The following is a 22618-nucleotide window of genomic DNA, read 5'->3' as shown; positions in this document are numbered from 1 at the left end:
TACCTCATTACTCCTGTTGAACAGCAGGAAGAGGTACTGTACTGTAGGACTACTGATGACTACCTCCATTACTCCTGTTGAACAGCAGGAAGAGGTACTGTACTGTAGGACTACTGATGACTACCTCCATGACTCCTGTTGAACAGCAGGAAGAGGTACTGTACTGTAGGACTACTGATGACTACCTAGGACTACACTACCTCATTACTCCTGTTGAACAGCAGGAAGAGGTACTGTACTGTAGGACTACTGATGACTACCTCATTACTCCTGTTGAACAGCAGGAAGAGGTACTGTACTGTAGGACTACTGATGACTACCTCATTACATACTCCTGTTGAACAGCAGGAAGAGGTACTGTACTGTAGGACTACTGATGACTACCTCATTACTCCTGTTGAACAGCAGGAAGAGGTACTGTACTGTAGGACTACTGATGACTACCTCATGACTCCTGTTGAACAGCAGGAAGAGGTACTGTACTGTAGGACTACTGATGACTACCTCATACATGACTCCTGTTGAACAGCAGGAAGAGGTACTGTACTGTAGGACTACTGATGACTACCTCATTACTCCTGTTGAACAGCAGGAAGAGGTACTGTACTGTAGGACTACTGATGACTACCTCATGACTGACTCCTGTTGAACAGCAGGAAGACTAGGTACTGTTGAACAGCAGGAAGAGGTACTGTACTGTAGGACTACTGATGACTACCTCATTACTCCTGTTGAACAGCAGGAAGAGGTACTGTACTGTAGGACTACTGATGACTACCTCATTACTCCTGTTGAACAGCAGGAAGAGGTACTGTACTGTAGGACTACTGATGACTACCATTACATGACTCCTGTTGAACAGCAGGAAGAGGTACTGTACTGTAGGACTACTGATGACTACCTCATTACTCCTGTTGAACAGCAGGAAGAGGTAGGTACTGTACTGTAGGACTACTGATGACTACCTCATTACTCCTGTTGAACAGCAGGAAGAGGTACTGTACTGTAGGACTACTGATGACTACCTCATTACATGACTCCTGTTGAACAGCAGGAAGAGGTACTGTACTGTAGGACTACTGATGACTACCTCATTACTCCTGTTGAACAGCAGGAAGAGGTACTGTACTGTAGGACTACTGATGACTACCTCATTACATGACTCCTGTTGAACAGCAGGAAGAGGTACTGTACTGTAGGACTACTGATGACTACCTCATTACTCCTGTTGAACAGCAGGAAGAGGTACTGTACTGTAGGACTACTGATGACTACCTCCATGACTCCTGTTGAACAGCAGGAAGAGGTACTGTACTGTAGGACTACTGATGACTACCTCATTACTCCTGTTGAACAGCAGGAAGAGGTACTGTACTGTAGGACTACTGATGACTACCTCATTACTCCTGTTGAACAGCAGGAAGAGGTACTGTACTGTAGGACTACTGATGACTACCTCCAGCAGGAAGAGGTACATGACTCCTGTTGAACAGCAGGAAGAGGTACTGTACTGTAGGACTACTGATGACTACCTCATTACTCCTGTTGAACAGCAGGAAGAGGTACTGTACTGTAGGACTACTGATGACTACCTCATTACTCCTGTTGAACAGCAGGAAGAGGTACTGTACTGTAGGACTACTGATGACTACCTCATTACTCCTGTTGAACAGCAGGAAGAGGTACTGTACTGTAGGACTACTGATGACTACCTCATTACATGAACACTCCTGTTGAACAGCAGGAAGAGGAAGAGGTACTGTACTGTAGGACTACTGATGACTACCTCATTACTCCTGTTGAACAGCAGGAAGAGGTACTGTACTGTAGGACTACTGATGACTACCTCATTACATGACTCCTGTTGAACAGCAGGAAGAGGTACTGTACTGTAGGACTACTGATGACTACCTCATTACTCCTGTTGAACAGCAGGAAGAGGTACTGTACTGTAGGACTACTGATGACTACCTCATTACATGACTCCTGTTGAACAGCAGGAAGAGGTACTGTACTGTAGGACTACTGATGACTACCTCATTACTCCTGTTGAACAGCAGGAAGAGGTACTGTACTGTAGGACTACTGATGACTACCTCATTACTCCTGTTGAACAGCAGGAAGAGGTACTGTACTGTAGGACTACTGATGACTACCTCATCATTACTCCTGTTGAACAGCAGGAAGAGGTACTGTACTGTAGGACTACTGATGACTACCTCATTACATGACTCCTGTTGAACAGCAGGAAGAGGTACTGTACTGTAGGACTACTGATGACTACCTCATTACACGACTCCTGTTGAACAGCAGGAAGAGGTACTGTACTGTAGGACTACTGATGACTACCTCATTACTCCTGTTGAACAGCAGGAAGAGGTACTGTACTGTAGGACTACTGATGACTACCTCATGACTCCTGTTGAACAGCAGGAAGAGGTACTGTACTGTAGGACTACTGATGACTACCTCATTACATTACTCCTGTTGAACAGCAGGAAAGGTACTGTACTGTACTGTAGGACTACTGATGACTACCTCATTACTCCTGTTGAACAGCAGGAAGAGGTACTGTACTGTAGGACTACTGATGACTACCTCATTACTCCTGTTGAACAGCAGGAAGAGGTACTGTACTGTAGGACTACTGATGACTACCTCCATTACATGACTCCTGTTGACCAGCAGGAAGAGGTACTGTACTGTACTGTAGGACTACTGATGACTACCTCATTACTCCTGTTGAACAGCAGGAAGAGGTACTGTACTGTAGGACTACTGATGACTACCTCATTACTCCTGTTGAACAGCAGGAAGAGGTACTGTACTGTAGGACTACTGATGACTACCTCCATTACTCCTGTTGAACAGCAGGAAGAGGTACTGTACTGTAGGACTACTGATGACTACCTCCATGACTCCTGTTGAACAGCAGGAAGAGGTACTGTACTGTAGGACTACTGATGACTACCTCATTACTCCTGTTGAACAGCAGGAAGAGGTACTGTACTGTAGGACTACTGATGACTACCTCATTACTCCTGTTGAACAGCAGGAAGAGGTACTGTACTGTAGGACTACTGATGACTACCTCATTACTCCTGTTGAACAGCAGGAAGAGGTACTGTACTGTAGGACTACTGATGACTACCTCATTACTCCTGTTGAACAGCAGGAAGAGGTACTGTACTGTAGGACTACTGATGACTACCTCATTACTCCTGTTGAACAGCAGGAAGAGGTACTGTACTGTAGGACTACTGATGACTACCTCATTACTCCTGTTGAACAGCAGGAAGAGGTACTGTACTGTAGGACTACTGATGACTACCTCATTACTCCTGTTGAACAGCAGGAAGAGGTACTGTACTGTAGGACTACTGATGACTACCTCATTACTCCTGTTGAACAGCAGGAAGAGGTACTGTACTGTAGGACTACTGATGACTACCTCATTACATGACTCCTGTTGAACAGCAGGAAGAGGTACTGTACTGTAGGACTACTGATGACTACCTCATTACTCCTGTTGAACAGCAGGAAGAGGTACTGTACTGTAGGACTACTGATGACTACCTCATTACATGACTCCTGTTGAACAGCAGGAAGAGGTACTGTACTGTAGGACTACTGATGACTACCTCATTACTCCTGTTGAACAGCAGGAAGAGGTACTGTACTGTGAACAGCAGGAAGAGGACTACTGATGACTACTGATGACTCCATTACTCCTGTTGAACAGCAGGAAGAGGTACTGTACTGTAGGACTACTGATGACTACCTCATTACTCCTGTTGAACAGCAGGAAGAGGTACTGTACTGTAGGACTACTGATGACTACCTCATTACATGACTCCTGTTGAACAGCAGGAAGAGGTACTGTACTGTAGGACTACTGATGACTACCTCATTACTCCTGTTGAACAGCAGGAAGAGGTACTGTACTGTAGGACTACTGATGACTACCTCATTACTCCTGTTGAACAGCAGGAAGAGGTACTGTACTGTAGGACTACTGATGACTACCTCATTGACTCCTGTTGAACAGCAGGAAGAGGTACTGTACTGTAGGACTACTGATGACTACCTCATTACTCCTGTTGAACAGCAGGAAGAGGTACTGTACTGTAGGACTACTGATGACTACCTCATTACTCCTGTTGAACAGCAGGAAGAGGTACTGTACTGTAGGACTACTGATGACTACCTCATGACTCCTGTTGAACAGCAGGAAGAGGTACTGTACTGTAGGACTACTGATGACTACCTCCATTACATGACTCCTGTTGAACAGCAGCAGGAAAGGACTACTGATGACTACCTCATTACTCCTGTTGAACAGCAGGAAGAGGTACTGTACTGTAGGACTACTGATGACTACCTCATTACTCCTGTTGAACAGCAGGAAGAAGAGGTACTGTACTGTAGGACTACTGATGACTACCTCATTACTCCTGTTGAACAGCAGGAAGAGGTACTGTACTGTAGGACTACTGATGACTACCCTCATTACTCCTGTTGAACAGCAGGAAGAGGTACTGTACTGTAGGACTACTGATGACTACCTCATTACTCCTGTTGAACAGCAGGAAGAGGTACTGTACTGTAGGACTACTGATGACTACCTCATTACTCCTGTTGAACAGCAGGAAGAGGTACTGTACTGTAGGACTACTGATGACTACCTCATTACATGACTCCTGTTGAACAGCAGGAAGAGGTACTGTACTGTAGGACTACTGATGACTACCTCATTACTCCTGTTGAACAGCAGGAAGAGGTACTGTACTGTAGGACTACTGATGACTACCTCCATTACTCCTGTTGAACAGCAGGAAGAGGTACTGTACTGTAGGACTACTGATGACTACCTCATTACTCCTGTTGAACAGCAGGAAGAGGTACTGTACTGTAGGACTACTGATGACTACCTCATGACTCCTGTTGAACAGCAGGAAGAGGTACTGTACTGTAGGACTACTGATGACTACCTCATTACTCCTGTTGAACAGCAGGAAGAGGTACTGTACTGTAGGACTACTGATGACTACCTCATTACTCCTGTTGAACAGCAGGAAGAGGTACTGTACTGTAGGACTACTGATGACTACCTCCATGACATGACTCCTGTTGAACAGCAGGAAGAGGTACTGTACTGTAGGACTACTGATGACTACCTCATTACTCCTGTTGAACAGCAGGAAGAGGTACTGTACTGTACTGTAGGACTACTGATGACTACCTCATTACTCCTGTTGAACAGCAGGAAGAGGTACTGTACTGTAGGACTACTGATGACTACCTCATTACTCCTGTTGAACAGCAGGAAGAGGTACTGTACTGTAGGACTACTGATGACTACCTCCATTACATGACTCCTGTTGACCAGCAGGAAGAGGTACTGTACTGTACTGTAGGACTACTGATGACTACCTCATTACTCCTGTTGAACAGCAGGAAGAGGTACTGTACTGTAGGACTACTGATGACTACCTCATTACTCCTGTTGAACAGCAGGAAGAGGTACTGTACTGTAGGACTACTGATGACTACCTCATTACTCCTGTTGAACAGCAGGAAGAGGTACTGTACTGTAGGACTACTGATGACTACCTCATTACACGACTCCTGTTGAACAGCAGGAAGAGGTACTGTACTGTAGAACTACTGATGACTACCTCATTACTCCTGTTGAACAGCAGGAAGAGGTACTGTACTGTACTGTAGGACTACTGATGACTACCTCATTACATGACTCCTGTTGAACAGCAGGAAGAGGTACTGTACTGTAGGACTACTGATGACTACCTCATTACTCCTGTTGAACAGCAGGAAGAGGTACTGTACTGTAGGACTACTGATGACTACCTCATTACTCCTGTTGAACAGCAGGAAGAGGTACTGTACTGTAGGACTACTGATGACTACCTCATTACTCCTGTTGAACAGCAGGAAGAGGTACTGTACTGTAGGACTACTGATGACTACCTCCATTACATGACTCCTGTTGACCAGCAGGAAGAGGTACTGTACTGTACTGTAGGACTACTGATGACTACCTCATTACTCCTGTTGAACAGCAGGAAGAGGTACTGTACTGTAGGACTACTGATGACTACCTCATTACTCCTGTTGAACAGCAGGAAGAGGTACTGTACTGTAGGACTACTGATGACTACCTCATTACTCCTGTTGAACAGCAGGAAGAGGTACTGTACTGTAGGACTACTGATGACTACCTCATTACTCCTGTTGAACAGCAGGAAGAGGTACTGTACTGTAGGACTACTGATGACTACCTCATTACTCCTGTTGAACAGCAGGAAGAGGTACTGTACTGTAGGACTACTGATGACTACCTCATTACATGACTCCTGTTGAACAGCAGGAAGAGGTACTGTACTGTAGGACTACTGATGACTACCTCATTACTCCTGTTGAACAGCAGGAAGAGGTACTGTACTGTAGGACTACTGATGACTACCTCATTACATGACTCCTGTTGAACAGCAGGAAGAGGTACTGTACTGTAGGACTACTGATGACTACCTCATTACTCCTGTTGAACAGCAGGAAGAGGTACTGTACTGTAGGACTACTGATGACTACCTCATTACATGACTCCTGTTGAACAGCAGGAAGAGGTACTGTACTGTAGGACTACTGATGACTACCTCATGACTCCTGTTGAACAGCAGGAAGAGGTACTGTACTGTAGGACTACTGATGACTACCTCATTACTCCTGTTGAACAGCAGGAAGAGGTACTGTACTGTAGGACTACTGATGACTACCTCATTACTCCTGTTGAACAGCAGGAAGAGGTACTGTACTGTAGGACTACTGATGACTACCTCATTACTCCTGTTGAACAGCAGGAAGAGGTACTGTACTGTAGGACTACTGATGACTACCTCATGACTCCTGTTGAACAGCAGGAAGAGGTACTGTACTGTACTGTAGGACTACTGATGACTACCTCATTACTCCTGTTGAACAGCAGGAAGAGGTACTGTACTGTAGGACTACTGATGACTACCTCCATTACATGACTCCTGTTGAACAGCAGGAAGAGGTACTGTACTGTAGGACTACTGATGACTACCTCATTACTCCTGTTGAACAGCAGGAAGAGGTACTGTACTGTAGGACTACTGATGACTACCTCCATGACTCCTGTTGAACAGCAGGAAGAGGTACTGTACTGTAGGACTACTGATGACTACCTCATGACTCCTGTTGAACAGCAGGAAGAGGTACTGTACTGTAGGACTACTGATGACTACCTCATTACTCCTGTTGAACAGCAGGAAGAGGTACTGTACTGTAGGACTACTGATGACTACCTCCATTACATGACTCCTGTTGAACAGCAGGAAGAGGTACTGTACTGTAGGACTACTGATGACTACCTCTCATGACTCCTGTTGAACAGCAGGAAGAGGTACTGTACTGTAGGACTACTGATGACTACCTCATTACTCCTGTTGAACAGCAGGAAGAGGTACTGTACTGTAGGACTACTGATGACTACCTCATTACTCCTGTTGAACAGCAGGAAGGAAGAGGTACTGTACTGTAGGACTACTGATGACTACCTCATTACTCCTGTTGAACAGCAGGAAGAGGTACTGTACTGTAGGACTACTGATGACTACCTCATTACTCCTGTTGAACAGCAGGAAGAGGTACTGTACTGTAGGACTACTGATGACTACCTCATTACATTACTCCTGTTGAACAGCAGGAAGAGGTACTGTACTGTAGGACTACTGATGACTACCTCATTACTCCTGTTGAACAGCAGGAAGAGGTACTGTACTGTAGGACTACTGATGACTACCTCATTACATGACTCCTGTTGAACAGCAGGAAGAGGTACTGTACTGTAGGACTACTGATGACTACCTCATTACTCCTGTTGAACAGCAGGAAGAGGTACTGTACTGTAGGACTACTGATGACTACCTCATTGACTCCTGTTGAACAGCAGGAAGAGGTACTGTACTGTAGGACTACTGATGACTACCTCATTACTCCTGTTGAACAGCAGGAAGAGGTACTGTACTGTAGGACTACTGATGACTACCTCATTACTCCTGTTGAACAGCAGGAAGAGGTACTGTACTGTAGACTACTGATGACTACATGATGACTACTGTAGGACTACTGATGACTACCTCCATACTCCTGTTGAACAGCAGGAAGAGGTACTGTACTGTAGGACTACTGATGACTACCTCATTACTCCTGTTGAACAGCAGGAAGAGGTACTGTACTGTAGGACTACTGATGACTACCTCCATTACACTCCTGTTGAACAGCAGGAAGAGGTACTGTACTGTAGGACTACTGATGACTACCTCATTACTCCTGTTGAACAGCAGGAAGAGGTACTGTACTGTAGGACTACTGATGACTACCTCATTGACTCCTGTTGAACAGGAAGCAGGAAGATGACTACCTCATTACTCCTGTGAACAGCTGTACTGTAGGACTACTGATGACTACCTCATTACTCCTGTTGAACAGCAGGAAGAGGTACTGTACTGTAGGACTACTGATGACTACCTCATTACTCCTGTTGAACAGCAGGAAGAGGTACTGTACTGTAGGACTACTGATGACTACCTCATTACTCCTGTTGAACAGCAGGAAGAGGTACTGTACTGTAGGACTACTGATGACTACCTCATTACATGACTCCTGTTGAACAGCAGGAAGAGGTACTGTACTGTAGGACTACTGATGACTACCTCATTACTCCTGTTGAACAGCAGGAAGAGGTACTGTACTGTAGGACTACTGATGACTACCTCATTACTCCTGTTGAACAGCAGGAAGAGGTACTGTACTGTAGGACTACTGATGACTACCTCCATTACTCCTGTTGAACAGCAGGAAGAGGTACTGTACTGTAGGACTACTGATGACTACCTCATTACTCCTGTTGAACAGCAGGAAGAGGTACTGTACTGTAGGACTACTGATGACTACCTCATTACTCCTGTTGAACAGCAGGAAGAGGTACTGTACTGTAGGACTACTGATGACTACCTCATTACTCCTGTTGAACAGCAGGAAGAGGTACTGTACTGTAGGACTACTGATGACTACCTCATTACATGACTCCTGTTGAACAGCAGGAAGAGGTACTGTACTGTAGGACTACTGATGACTACCTCATTACTCCTGTTGAACAGCAGGAAGAGGTACTGTACTGTAGGACTACTGATGACTACCTCATTACATGACTCCTGTTGAACAGCAGGAAGAGGTACTGTACTGTAGGACTACTGATGACTACCTCATTACTCCTGTTGAACAGCAGGAAGAGGTACTGTACTGTAGGACTACTGATGACTACCTCCATTACATGACTCCTGTTGAACAGCAGGAAGAGGTACTGTACTGTAGGACTACTGATGACTACCTCATGACTCCTGTTGAACAGCAGGAAGAGGTACTGTACTGTAGGACTACTGATGACTACCTCATTACTCCTGTTGAACAGCAGGAAGAGGTACTGTACTGTAGGACTACTGATGACTACCTCATTGACTCCTGTTGAACAGCAGGAAGAGGTACTGTACTGTAGGACTACTGATGACTACCTCATTACTCCTGTTGAACAGCAGGAAGAGTACTGTACTGTACTGTAGGACTACTGATGACTACTGATGACTACCTCATTACTCCTGTTGAACAGCAGGAAGAGGTACTGTACTGTAGGACTACTGATGACTACCCATTACATGACTCCTGTTGAACAGCAGGAAGAGGTACTGTACTGTAGGACTACTGATGACTACCTCCATTACATGACTCCTGTTGAACAGCAGGAAGAGGTACTGTAGGACTACTGATGACTACCTCATTACTCCTGTTGAACAGCAGGAAGAGGTACTGTACTGTAGGACTACTGATGACTACCTAATTACATGACTCCTGTTGAACAGACTACCTCATTGACTCCTGTTGAACAGCAGGAAGAGGTACTGTACTGTAGGACTACTGATGACTACCTCCATTACTCCTGTTGAACAGCAGGAAGAGGTACTGTACTGTAGGACTACTGATGACTACCTCCATTACATGACTCCTGTTGAACAGCAGGAAGAGGTACTGTACTGTAGGACTACTGATGACTACCTCATTACTCCTGTTGAACAGCAGGAAGAGGTACTGTACTGTAGGACTACTGATGACTACCTCATTACTCCTGTTGAACAGCAGGAAGAGGTACTGTACTGTAGGACTACTGATGACTACCTCATGACTCCTGTTGAACAGCAGGAAGAGGTACTGTACTGTAGGACTACTGATGACTACCTCATTACTCCTGTTGAACAGCAGGAAGAGGTACTGTACTGTAGGACTACTGATGACTACCTCATTACTCCTGTTGAACAGCAGGAAGAGGTACTGTACTGTAGGACTACTGATGACTACCTCATGACTCCTGTTGAACATCAGGAAGAGGTACTGTACTGTAGGACTACTGATGACTACCTCATTACTCCTGTTGAACAGCATGAAGAGGTACTGTACTGTACTATAGGACTACTGATGACTACCTCATGACTCCTGTTGAACAGCAGGAAGAGGTACTGTACTGTACTGTATGACTACCTCCATTACTCCTGTTGAACAGCAGGAAGAGGTACTGTACTGTAGGACTACTGATGACTACCTCATTACTCCTGTTGAACAGCAGGAAGAGGTACTGTACTGTAGGACTACTGATGACTACCTCATTACTCCTGTTGAACAGCAGGAAGAGGTACTGTACTGTAGGACTACTGATGACTACCTCATTACTCCTGTTGAACAGCAGGAAGAGGTACTGTACTGTAGGACTACTGATGACTACCTCATTACATGACTCCTGTTGAACAGCAGGAAGAGGTACTGTACTGTAGGACTACTGATGACTACCTCATTACTCCTGTTGAACAGCAGGAAGAGGTACTGTACTGTAGGACTACTGATGACTACCTCATTACATGACTCCTGTTGAACAGCAGGAAGAGGTACTGTACTGTAGGACTACTGATGACTACCTCATTACTCCTGTTGAACAGCAGGAAGAGGTACTGTACTGTAGGACTACTGATGACTACCTCCATTACATGACTCCTGTTGAACAGCAGGAAGAGGTACTGTACTGTAGGACTACTGATGACTACCTCATGACTCCTGTTGAACAGCAGGAAGAGGTACTGTACTGTAGGACTACTGATGACTACCTCATTACTCCTGTTGAACAGCAGGAAGAGGTACTGTACTGTAGGACTACTGATGACTACCTCATTACTCCTGTTGAACAGCAGGAAGAGGTACTGTACTGTAGGACTACTGATGACTACCTCATTACTCCTGTTGAACAGCAGGAAGAGGTACTGTACTGTAGGACTACTGATGACTACCTCCATTACTCCTGTTGAACAGCAGGAAGAGGTACTGTACTGTAGGACTACTGATGACTACCTCATTACATGACTCCTGTTGAACAGCAGGAAGAGGTACTGTACTGTAGGACTACTGATGACTACCTCATTACTCCTGTTGAACAGCAGGAAGAGGTACTGTACTGTAGGACTACTGATGACTACCTCATTACTCCTGTTGAACAGCAGGAAGAGGTACTGTACTGTAGAGGACTACTGATGACTACCTCATTACTCCTGTTGAACAGCAGGAAAGACTGTACTGTACTGTAGGACTACTGATGACTACCTCATTACATGACTCCTGTTGAACAGCAGGAAGAGGTACTGTACTGTAGGACTACTGATGACTACCTCATTACTCCTGTTGAACAGCAGGAAGAGGTACTGTACTGTAGGACTACTGATGACTACCTCCATTACATGACTCCTGTTGAACAGCAGGAAGAGGTACTGTACTGTAGGACTACTGATGACTACCTCATTACTCCTGTTGAACAGCAGGAAGAGGTACTGTACTGTAGGACTACTGATGACTACCTCATTACTCCTGTTGAACAGCAGGAAGAGGTACTGTACTGTAGGACTACTGATGACTACCTCATTACATGACTCCTGTTGAACAGCAGGAAGAGGTACTGTACTGTAGGACTACTGATGACTACCTCCATTACTCCTGTTGAACAGCAGGAAGAGGTACTGTACTGTAGGACTACTGATGACTACCTCATTACTCCTGTTGAACAGCAGGAAGAGGTACTGTACTGTACTGTAGGACTACTGATGACTACCTCATTACTCCTGTTGAACAGCAGGAAGAGGTACTGTACTGTAGGACTACTGATGACTACCTCCATTACATGACTCCTGTTGAACAGCAGGAAGAGGTACTGTACTGTAGGACTACTGATGACTACCTCATTACTCCTGTTGAACAGCAGGAAGAGGTACTGTACTGTAGGACTACTGATGACTACCTCATTACTCCTGTTGAACAGCAGGAAGAGGTACTGTACTGTAGGACTACTGATGACTACCTCATTACTCCTGTTGAACAGCAGGAAGAGGTACTGTACTGTACTGTAGGACTACTGATGACTACCTCCATTACTCCTGTTGAACAGCAGGAAGAGGTACTGTACTGTAGGACTACTGATGACTACCTCCATTACATGACTCCTGTTGAACAGCAGGAAGAGGTACTGTACTGTAGGACTACTGATGACTACCTCATTACTCCTGTTGAACAGCAGGAAGAGGTACTGTACTGTAGGACTACTGATGACTACCTCATTACTCCTGTTGAACAGCAGGAAGAGGTACTGTACTGTAGGACTACTGATGACTACCTCATTACTCCTGTTGAACAGCAGGAAGAGGTACTGTACTGTAGGACTACTGATGACTACCTAATTACATGACTCCTGTTGAACAGCAGGAAGAGGTACTGTACTGTACTGTAGGACTACTGATGACTACCTCCATTACTCCTGTTGAACAGCAGGAAGAGGTACTGTACTGTAGGACTACTGATGACTACCTCATTACATGACTCCTGTTGAACAGCAGGAAGAGGTACTGTACTGTAGGACTACTGATGACTACCAGGAAGAGGTACTGTACTGTAGGACTACTGATGATTACTCCTGTTGAACAGCAGGAAGAGGTACTGTACTGTAGGACTACTGATGACTACCTCATTACTCCTGTTGAACAGCAGGAAGAGGTACTGTACTGTAGGACTACTGATGACTACCTCATTACTCCTGTTGAACAGCAGGAAGAGGTACTGTACTGTAGGACTACTGATGACTACCTCATTACATGACTCCTGTTGAACAGCAGGAAGAGGTACTGTACTGTAGGACTACTGATGACTACCTCATTACATGACTCCTGTTGAACAGCAGGAAGTAGACTACTGATGTACTGTACTGAAGAACTACTGATGACTACCTCATTACTCCTGTTGAACAGCAGGAAGAGGTACTGTACTGTAGGACTACTGATGACTACCTCATTACATGACTCCTGTTGAACAGCAGGAAGAGATGTACTGTACTGTAGGACTACTGATGACTACCTCATTACTCCTGTTGAACAGCAGGAAGAGGTACTGTACTGTAGGACTACTGATGACTACCTCCATTACATTACATTTAACAGCAGGAAGAGTCATTTAGCTACTGATGCTCTTATCCAGAGCGACTTACAAATTGGTGCATTCACCTTATGACCTCCAGTGGAACAGTAGTCATCTAAATCTTTTCAGGGAAGAGGGGGTGAGAGGGATTACTTTATCCTATCCTAGGTATTCCTTAAAGAGGTGGGGTTTCAGGTGTCTACTGATGGTGGTGATTGACTCCTGTAGGACTACTGATGACTACACCTCATTACTAAGGAAGAGGTCCTGTTGAACAGCAGGGAAGCGTCGTGAGGAGTTTGTTCCACCATTGGGGGCCACAGCAGGAAGAGTTTTGACTGTAGGCTACCTCATTACTCCTGTTGAACAGCAGGAACTGTACTTGTAGGACTACAGTGGTAGGGAACAGCAGGAAGAGGTGGATGTACTGTAGGACTAGTGACTACCTCATTGGGTCCTAGGGTTGAACAGCAGGAAGAGGTACTGTAGGTAGGACTACTGATGACTACCTCCTCACATGACTCCGTAGAACAGCAGGAATGGTCTTGTACTGCGGACTACTGATGACAACTCAAGCCTGTGGAGGGAGCAGGGAGGAGCGGGGTACGTGACTACTGAGAACCTCATTGGGAAGGTTGAACACCAGAAGAGGAAGAGGTACGGCGTAGGACTACTGATGACTTCATTACTCCTTAATGGCACAGGCAGTAGGACTACTGCCCAGCCAACAGCAGGAAGTTGCAGTAATCCAGAACAGGGAGATGTACAAGTGCCTGGACAGCAGGAAGAGGACCTACGCTACTGATGCTTGACCTGTTGAACAGCAGGAAGAGGTACTGTACTGTAGGATGTTGATGAGAGCATGAACCTACAGTTGAACGCAGGAACCGTACTTAGGACTACTGAGGACTTACTTTTACTCCTGAGAACGAAGAGGGTGTTGAACCAGGATCACGCCAAGGTACTTAGCGCTCTGGGAGGAGGACACAATGGAGTCCTGTTGAACAGCAGGAATGGTACTGTACTGTAGATACTGGATGGCAGTCCTTACTCCTGTTGGCAGGAAGAGGCTACTGTCTTGCCATGACTCCTGTTGGTTCAGCTTGAGGTGGTGATCCGTCATCCACACGGATATGTCTGCCAGACTGTAGGACTGCAGACTACCTCATTACCACCTGGAACATCAGAAGAGGGGAAAGGACTGATGAAGATTAATTGTGTGATGACTACCTCATGTCTGCACAGCAATGAAGAGGACCTGTGAGGTTAGGACAGAGCCCTCAGTGACTTGGTGAACAGCAGGAATAGGAGAGGGCCTAGAACAGAGCCCTGGGGGACACCAGTGAAGAGAGTACGTGGTGTGGACTACTGATTCTCGCCACGCCACCTGAACAGTAGGAGCGTACCTGTCAGGTAGGACTCATTACTCCTGTTGAACCAAGCGTGGGACTACTGATGACTACGGAGATGCCCTGTTGAACAGCAGGAAGAGGGTGGACTGTAGGACTCTGATGGTTCACAGTATGAAAGCAGCCGATAGGACTCTAGAAGGATGAAGATGACTACTGATGACTACCTCCATGACTCCTGTTGAACAGCAGGAAGAGGTACTGTACTGTAGGACTACTGATGACTACCTCATGACTCCTGTTGAACAGCAGGAAGAGTACTGTACTGTACTGTGCCAACAGCAGGAAGGACTACTGATGACTACCTCATTACTCCTGTTGAACAGCAGGAAGAGGTACTGTACTGTAGGACTCCTGTTGATGACTACCTCATACATGACTCCTGTTGAACAGCAGGAAGAGGTACTGTACTGTAGGACTACTGATGACTACCTCATTACTCCTGTTGAACAGCAGGAAGAGGTACTGTACTGTAGGACTACTGATGACTACCTCATTACTCCTGTTGAACAGCAGGAAGAGGTACTGTACTGTAGGACTACTGATGACTACCTCATTACTCCTGTTGAACAGCAGGAAGAGGTACTACATGACTTAAATGTAAATGTAAATGTACTATAATTGACCATGGGCTCTGCTTAGGTTCCTGCTCACAGCTGATGTTTTTATATTTTCGTGTACTATCTAGATTTAAAAGACAAGTAGATTAATAAATGGTACATATTGTATTATTGTGTATTATTTCTGAGTTAGTGTCACTCCTATTCCAAGTCAGTGATTCTGCTATTTCCCATAAGACCACAGGTGGGTGCTGTCACACTGTTGAAGACCTCTTCACTGAGAACTGAAGCTTGACTTTATGCCTGATCAATGTGTTACCACTACTACTAGTACATACCATAACGGTTGATTTGAACATGTAGCAACAGAATGTCTGATACTGACCCAGGGACAGAGGACCAGCCTGTCTGATAGGTGGTGTTCTGTTGACCCAGGGACAGAGGACCAGCCTGTCTGATAGGTGTTAGGACCAGCCTGTTGACCCTGGGACAGAGGACCAGCCTGTCTGATAGGTGGTGTTCTGTTGACCCAGGGACAGAGGACCAGCCTGTCTGATAGGTGACCCAGAGGTGTTCTGTTGACCCAGAGGACCAGCCTGTCTGATAGGTGGTGTTCTGTTGACCCAGGGACAGAGGACCAGCCTGTCTGATAGGTGGTGTTCTGTTGACCCAGAGGACCAGCCTGTCTGATAGGTGGTGTTCTGTTGACCCAGAGGACCAGCCTGTCTGATAGGTGGTGTTCTGTTGACCCAGAGGACCAGCCTGTCTGATAGGTGGTGTTCTGTTGACCCAGGGACAGAGGACCAGCCTGTCTGATAGGTGGTGTTCTGTTGACCCAGAGGACCAGCCTGTCTGATAGGTGGTGTTCTGTTGACCCAGGGACAGAGGACCAGCCTGTCTGATAGGTGGTGTTCTGTTGACCCAGAGGACCAGCCTGTCTGATAGGTGGTGTTCTGTTGACCCAGGGACAGAGGACCAGCCTGTCTGATAGGTGGTGTTCTGTTGACCCAGAGGACCAGCCTGTCTGATAGGTGGTGTTCTGTTGACCCAGGGACAGAGGACCAGCCTGTCTGATAGGTGGTGTTCTGTTGACCCAGAGGACCAGCCTGTCTGATAGGTGGTGTTCTGTTGACCCAGAGGACCAGCCTGTCTGATAGGTGGTGGTTCTGTGACCCAGAGGACTGTCTGATAGGTGTTCTGTTGACCCAGGGACAGAGGACCAGCCTGTCTGATAGGTGGTGTTCTGTTGACCCAGAGGACCAGCCTGTCTGATAGGTGGTGTTCTGTTGACCCAGGGACAGAGGACCAGCCTGTCTGATAGGTGGTGTTCTGTTGACCCAGAGGACCAGCCTGTCTGATAGGTGGTGTTCTGTTGACCCAGAGGACCAGCCTGTCTGATAGGTGTTCTGTTGACCCAGGGACAGAGGACCAGCCTGTCTGATAGGTGGTGTTCTGTTGACCCAGAGGACCAGCCTGTCTGATAGGTGGTGTTCTGTTGACCCAGAGGACCAGCCTGTCTGATAGGTGGTGTTCTGTTGACCCAGGGACAGAGGACCAGCCTGTCTGTTAGGTGGGGTTATGTTGACCCAGAGGACCGGCCTGTCTGATAGGTGTTCTGTTGACCCAGGGACAGAGGACCAGCCTGTCTGATAGGTGGTGTTCTGTTGACCCAGAGGACCAGCCTGTCTGATAGGTGGTGTTCTGTTGGCCCAGAGGACCAGCCTGTCTGATAGGTGGGGTTATGTTGACCCAGAGGACCGGCCTGTCTGATAGGTGGTGTTCTGTTGACCCAGGGACAGAGGACCAGCCAGGAGGAGGATGGAGAGGTACCAGGTGAAACAGCTCTGGAGCAGGAGAAGGAGAACAAGGCTACAGGGTTGGAAGGATACAAGGTTCAGGATGTCAAAGACGTGCTGGGAGACCTGACCAAAGAGATGCTGGGAACCCTACAGGTAGGATTTCATGATGAATCTGAATCCTTTAAAGCTGTTGTTGTGTAGTTTTTATTGAAATAAACAACCTTCATGTATTCTGGTTTTCGTACAGTTTAATTTGATCATTGTTCCCGACCCACCCACCCACTGGCATACTGGCTGACTGTCTATGTTGTATACTGACTGACATACTGACATACTGACAGACATACTGACTGACATACTGACTGACATACTGACTGACATACTGACTGACTGACATACTGACATACTGACTGACATACTGACAGACATACTGACTGACATACTGACTGACTGACAGACATACTGACTGACATACTGACTGACTGACATACTGACAGACATACTGACTGACATACTGACTGACATACTGACTGACATACTGACTGACTGACATACTGACATACTGACTGACATACTGACTGACATACTGACATACTGACTGACTGACATACTGACTGACTGACTGACATACTGACTGACATACTGACTGACTGACAGACATACTGACTGACATACTGACTGACTGACATACTGACTGACTGACATACTGACTGACTGACTGACTGACATACTGACTGACTGACAGACATACTGACTGACATACTGACTGACATACTGACTGACTGACATACAGACATACTGACTGACATACTGACTGACTGACATACTGACATACTGACTGACTGACATACTGACTGACTGACATACTGACATACTGACATACTGACTGACTGACATACTGACTGACTGACTGACATACTGACTGACTGACATACTGACATACTGACTGACTGACATACTGACATACTGACTGACTGACATACTGACTGACTGACATACTGACATACTGACTGACATACTGACATACTGACTGACATACTGACATACTGACTGACATACTGACTGACTGACATACTGACTGACTGACATACTGACTGACATACTGACTGACTGACTGACATACTGACTGACATACTGACTGACATACTGACTGACATACTGACTGACTGATATACTGACATACTGACTGACTGACATACTGACATACTGACTGACATACTGACTGACATACTGACTGACATACTGACTGACTGACATACTGACTGACTGACTGACTGACTGACATACTGACATACTGACTGACATACTGACTGACTGACATACTGACATACTGACTGACATACTGACTGACATACTGACTGACATACTGACTGACATACTGACTGACTGACATACTGACATACTGACTGACATACTGACATACTGACTGACATACTGACAGACTGACATACTGACTGACATACTGACTGACTGACATACTGACATACTGACTGACATACTGACTGACATACTGACTGACATACTGACTGACATACTGACTGACTGACATACTGACATACTGACTGACATACTGACTGACATACTGACTGACATACTGACTGACATACTGACAGACTGACATACTGACTGACATACTGACTGACTGACATACTGACATACTGACATACTGACTGACATACTGACTGACATACTGACATACTGACTGACATACTGACAGACTGACATACTGACTGACTGACATACTGACTGACTGACATACTGACATACTGACATACTGACTGACTGACATACTGACTGACTGACATACTGACTGACATACTGACTGACATACTGACTGACATACTGACATACTGACTGACATACTGACATACTGACTGACATACTGACTGACTGACATACTGACTGACATACTGACTGACTGACATACTGACTGACTGACATACTGACTGACTGACATACTGACTGACATACTGACTGACTGACATACTGACTGACATACATACTGACTGACATACTGACTGACATACTGACTGACATACTGACTGACATACCGACATACTGACATACTGACTGACTGACTGACATACTGACTGACATACTGACATACTGACTGACATACTGATGCACTGACTGACATACTGACTGACTGACATACTGACTGACATACATACTGACTGACATACTGACTGACATACTGACTGACATACTGACATACTGACATACCGACATACTGACATACTGACTGACTGACTGACATACTGACTGACATACTGACATACTGACTGACATACTGACTGCACAACTGACATACTGACTGACTGACATACTGACTGACTGACTGACATACTGACTGACTGACATACTGACTGACATACTGACTGACATACTGACTGACATACTGACTGACTGACTGACTGACTGACTGACATACTGACTGACATACTGACTGACTGACATACTGACATACTTACTGACTGACATACTGACTGACATACTGACTGACTGACATACTGACTGACATACTGACTGACATACTGACTGACTGACTGACATACTGACTGACTGACAGACATACTGACTGATATACTGACCGACATACTGACTGACATACTGACTGACATACTGACTGACTGACTTACTGACTGACTGACATACTGACTGACTTACTGACTGACTGACATACTGACTGACATACTGACTGACACACTGACTGACATACTGACTGACTGACATACTGACTGACATACTGACTGACTGACATACTGACTGACATACTGACATACTGACTGACTGACTGACTGACTGACATACTGACTGACTGACATACTGACTGACATGACTGACTGACATACTGACTGACTGACATACTGACGACTGACTGCCATACTGGGGAATACTGACGGAGCCAGGGGAATACACGGAGCCAGGGGGAATACACGGAGCCAGGGGAATACACGGAGCCAGGGGAATACACGGAGCCAGGGGGAATACACGGAGCCAGGGGAATACACGGAGCCAGGGGAATACACGGAGCCAGGGGGAATACACGGAGCCAGGGGGAATACACGGAGCCAGGGGAATACACGGAGCCAGGGGGAATACACGGAGCCAGGGGGAATACACGGAGCCAGGGGGAATACACGGAGCCAGGGGAATACACGGAGCCAGGGGGAATACACGGAGCCAGGGGAATACACGGAGCCAGGGGGAATACACGGAGCCAGGGGAATACACGGAGCCAGGGGAATACACGGAGCCAGGGGAATACACGGAGCCAGGGGAATACACGGAGCCAGGGGAATACACGGAGCCAGGGGGAATACACGGAGCCAGGGGGAATACACGGAGCCAGGGGAATACACGGAGCCAGGGGAATACACGGAGCCAGGGGAATACACGGAGCCAGGGGAATACACGGAGCCAGGGGAATACACGGAGCCAGGGGAATACACGGAGCCAGGGGAATACACGGAGCCAGGGGAATACACGGAGCCAGGGGAATACACGGAGCCAGGGGGAATACACGGAGCCAGGGGAATACACGGAGCCAGGGGAATACACGGAGCCAGGGGAATACACGGAGCCAGGGGAATACACGGAGCCAGGGGAATACACGGAGCCAGGGGAATACACGGAGCCAGGGGAATACACGGAGCCAGGGGGAATACACGGAGCCAGGGGAATACACGGAGCCAGGGGAATACACGGAGCCAGGGGAATACACGGAGCCAGGGGAATACACGGAGCCAGGGGAATACACGGAGCCAGGGGGAATACACGGAGCCAGGGGAATACACGGAGCCAGGGGGAATACACGGAGCCAGGGGAATACACGGAGCCAGGGGAATACACGGAGCCAGGGGAATACACGGAGCCAGGGGAATACACGGAGCCAGGGGAATACACGGAGCCAGGGGGAATACACGGAGCCAGGGGGAATACACGGAGCCAGGGGAATACACGGAGCCAGGGGAATACACGGAGCCAGGGGAATACACGGAGCCAGGGGAATACACGGAGCCAGGGGAATACACGGAGCCAGGGAATACGGGCCAGGGGAGCCAGGGGGAATACACGGAGCCAGGGGGAATACACGGAGCCAGGGAATACACGGAGCCAGGGGAATACACGGAGCCAGGGGGAATACACGGAGCCAGGGGGGAATACACGGAGGGAATACACGGAGCCAGGGGGAATACACGGAGCCAGGGGGAATACACGGAGCCAGGGGAATACACGGAGCCAGGGGAATACACATAGCCAGGGGAATACACGGAGCCAGGGAATACACGGAGCCAGGGAATACACGGAGCCAGGGGAATACACGGAGCCACGGAGCCAGGAATACACGGAGCCAGGGGAATACACGGAGCCAGGGGAATACACGGAGCCAGGGGAATACACGGAGCCAGGGGAATACACGGAGCCAGGGAATACACGGAGCCAGGGGAATACACAGAGCCAGGGGGAATACACGGAGCCAGGGGGAATACACGGAGCCAGGGGGAATACACGGAGCCAGGGGAATACACGGAGCCAGGGGAATACACGGAGCCAGGGGGAATACACGGAGCCAGGGGGAATACACGGAGCCAGGGGGAATACACGGAGCCAGGGGGAATACACAGAGCCAGGGAATACACGGAGCCAGGGGGAATACACAGAGCCAGGGGAATACACGGAGCCAGGGAATACACGGAGCCAGGGAATACATGGAGCCAGGGGGAATACAATGGTCTTTTGGATGACAACGTTGAAACACTCTTCATGTGGTCAATAATGAGTCATTATCCAAACTATTATCAATGGCTTTCCTCTTGTTGTTACAGGCTGAATTCACAGAGCAGCTGAGAGTCCAGGAGGAGAGTTTCAGTACCAGACTAGAACCACTGAATCATTCTGCCTGCAAATAGCTACAATACACCTCATAGTATAACATATCCACTATGAACACAATCTATAATATATCCACAATACACCACACAGTCTATAACATATCCACTATGAACACAATACACCACACAGTCTATAATATATCCACAATACACCACACAGTCTATAATATATCCACAATACACCACACAGTCTATAACATATCCACTATGAACACAATACACCACACAGTCTATAACATATCCACAATACACCACACAGTCTATAATATATCCACTATGAACACAATACACCACACAGTCTATAATATATCCACAATACACCACACAGTCTATAATATATCCACAATACACCACACAGTCTA

General features: G+C 46.8%; 1 protein-coding gene across 1 annotated transcript in view; it reads left to right on the top strand.

Annotated features, from left to right (window-relative positions):
* cabcoco1 (ciliary associated calcium binding coiled-coil 1) overlaps positions 1–22396 on the top strand; it is a 37777-nt gene extending 15381 nt beyond the window's left edge. The window contains exons 7-8 of the mRNA XM_065022805.1: positions 17356–17514; positions 22191–22396. Of these exons, the coding sequence (XP_064878877.1) occupies positions 17356–17514; positions 22191–22274 (243 nt within the window). The 3' untranslated portion in view covers positions 22275–22396. The remainder of the gene's footprint in view (positions 1–17355; positions 17515–22190) is intronic.
* The last annotated feature ends 222 nt before the right edge of the window (positions 22397–22618 follow it).

The sequence above is a fragment of the Oncorhynchus nerka genome, linkage group LG10 (assembly GCF_034236695.1).
Source record: "Oncorhynchus nerka isolate Pitt River linkage group LG10, Oner_Uvic_2.0, whole genome shotgun sequence".
In the NCBI taxonomy this organism is placed as follows: domain Eukaryota; kingdom Metazoa; phylum Chordata; class Actinopteri; order Salmoniformes; family Salmonidae; genus Oncorhynchus; species Oncorhynchus nerka.
Note: the sequence above shows the minus strand (reverse complement) of the source record. Positions and strands in the feature narration are given on the sequence as shown.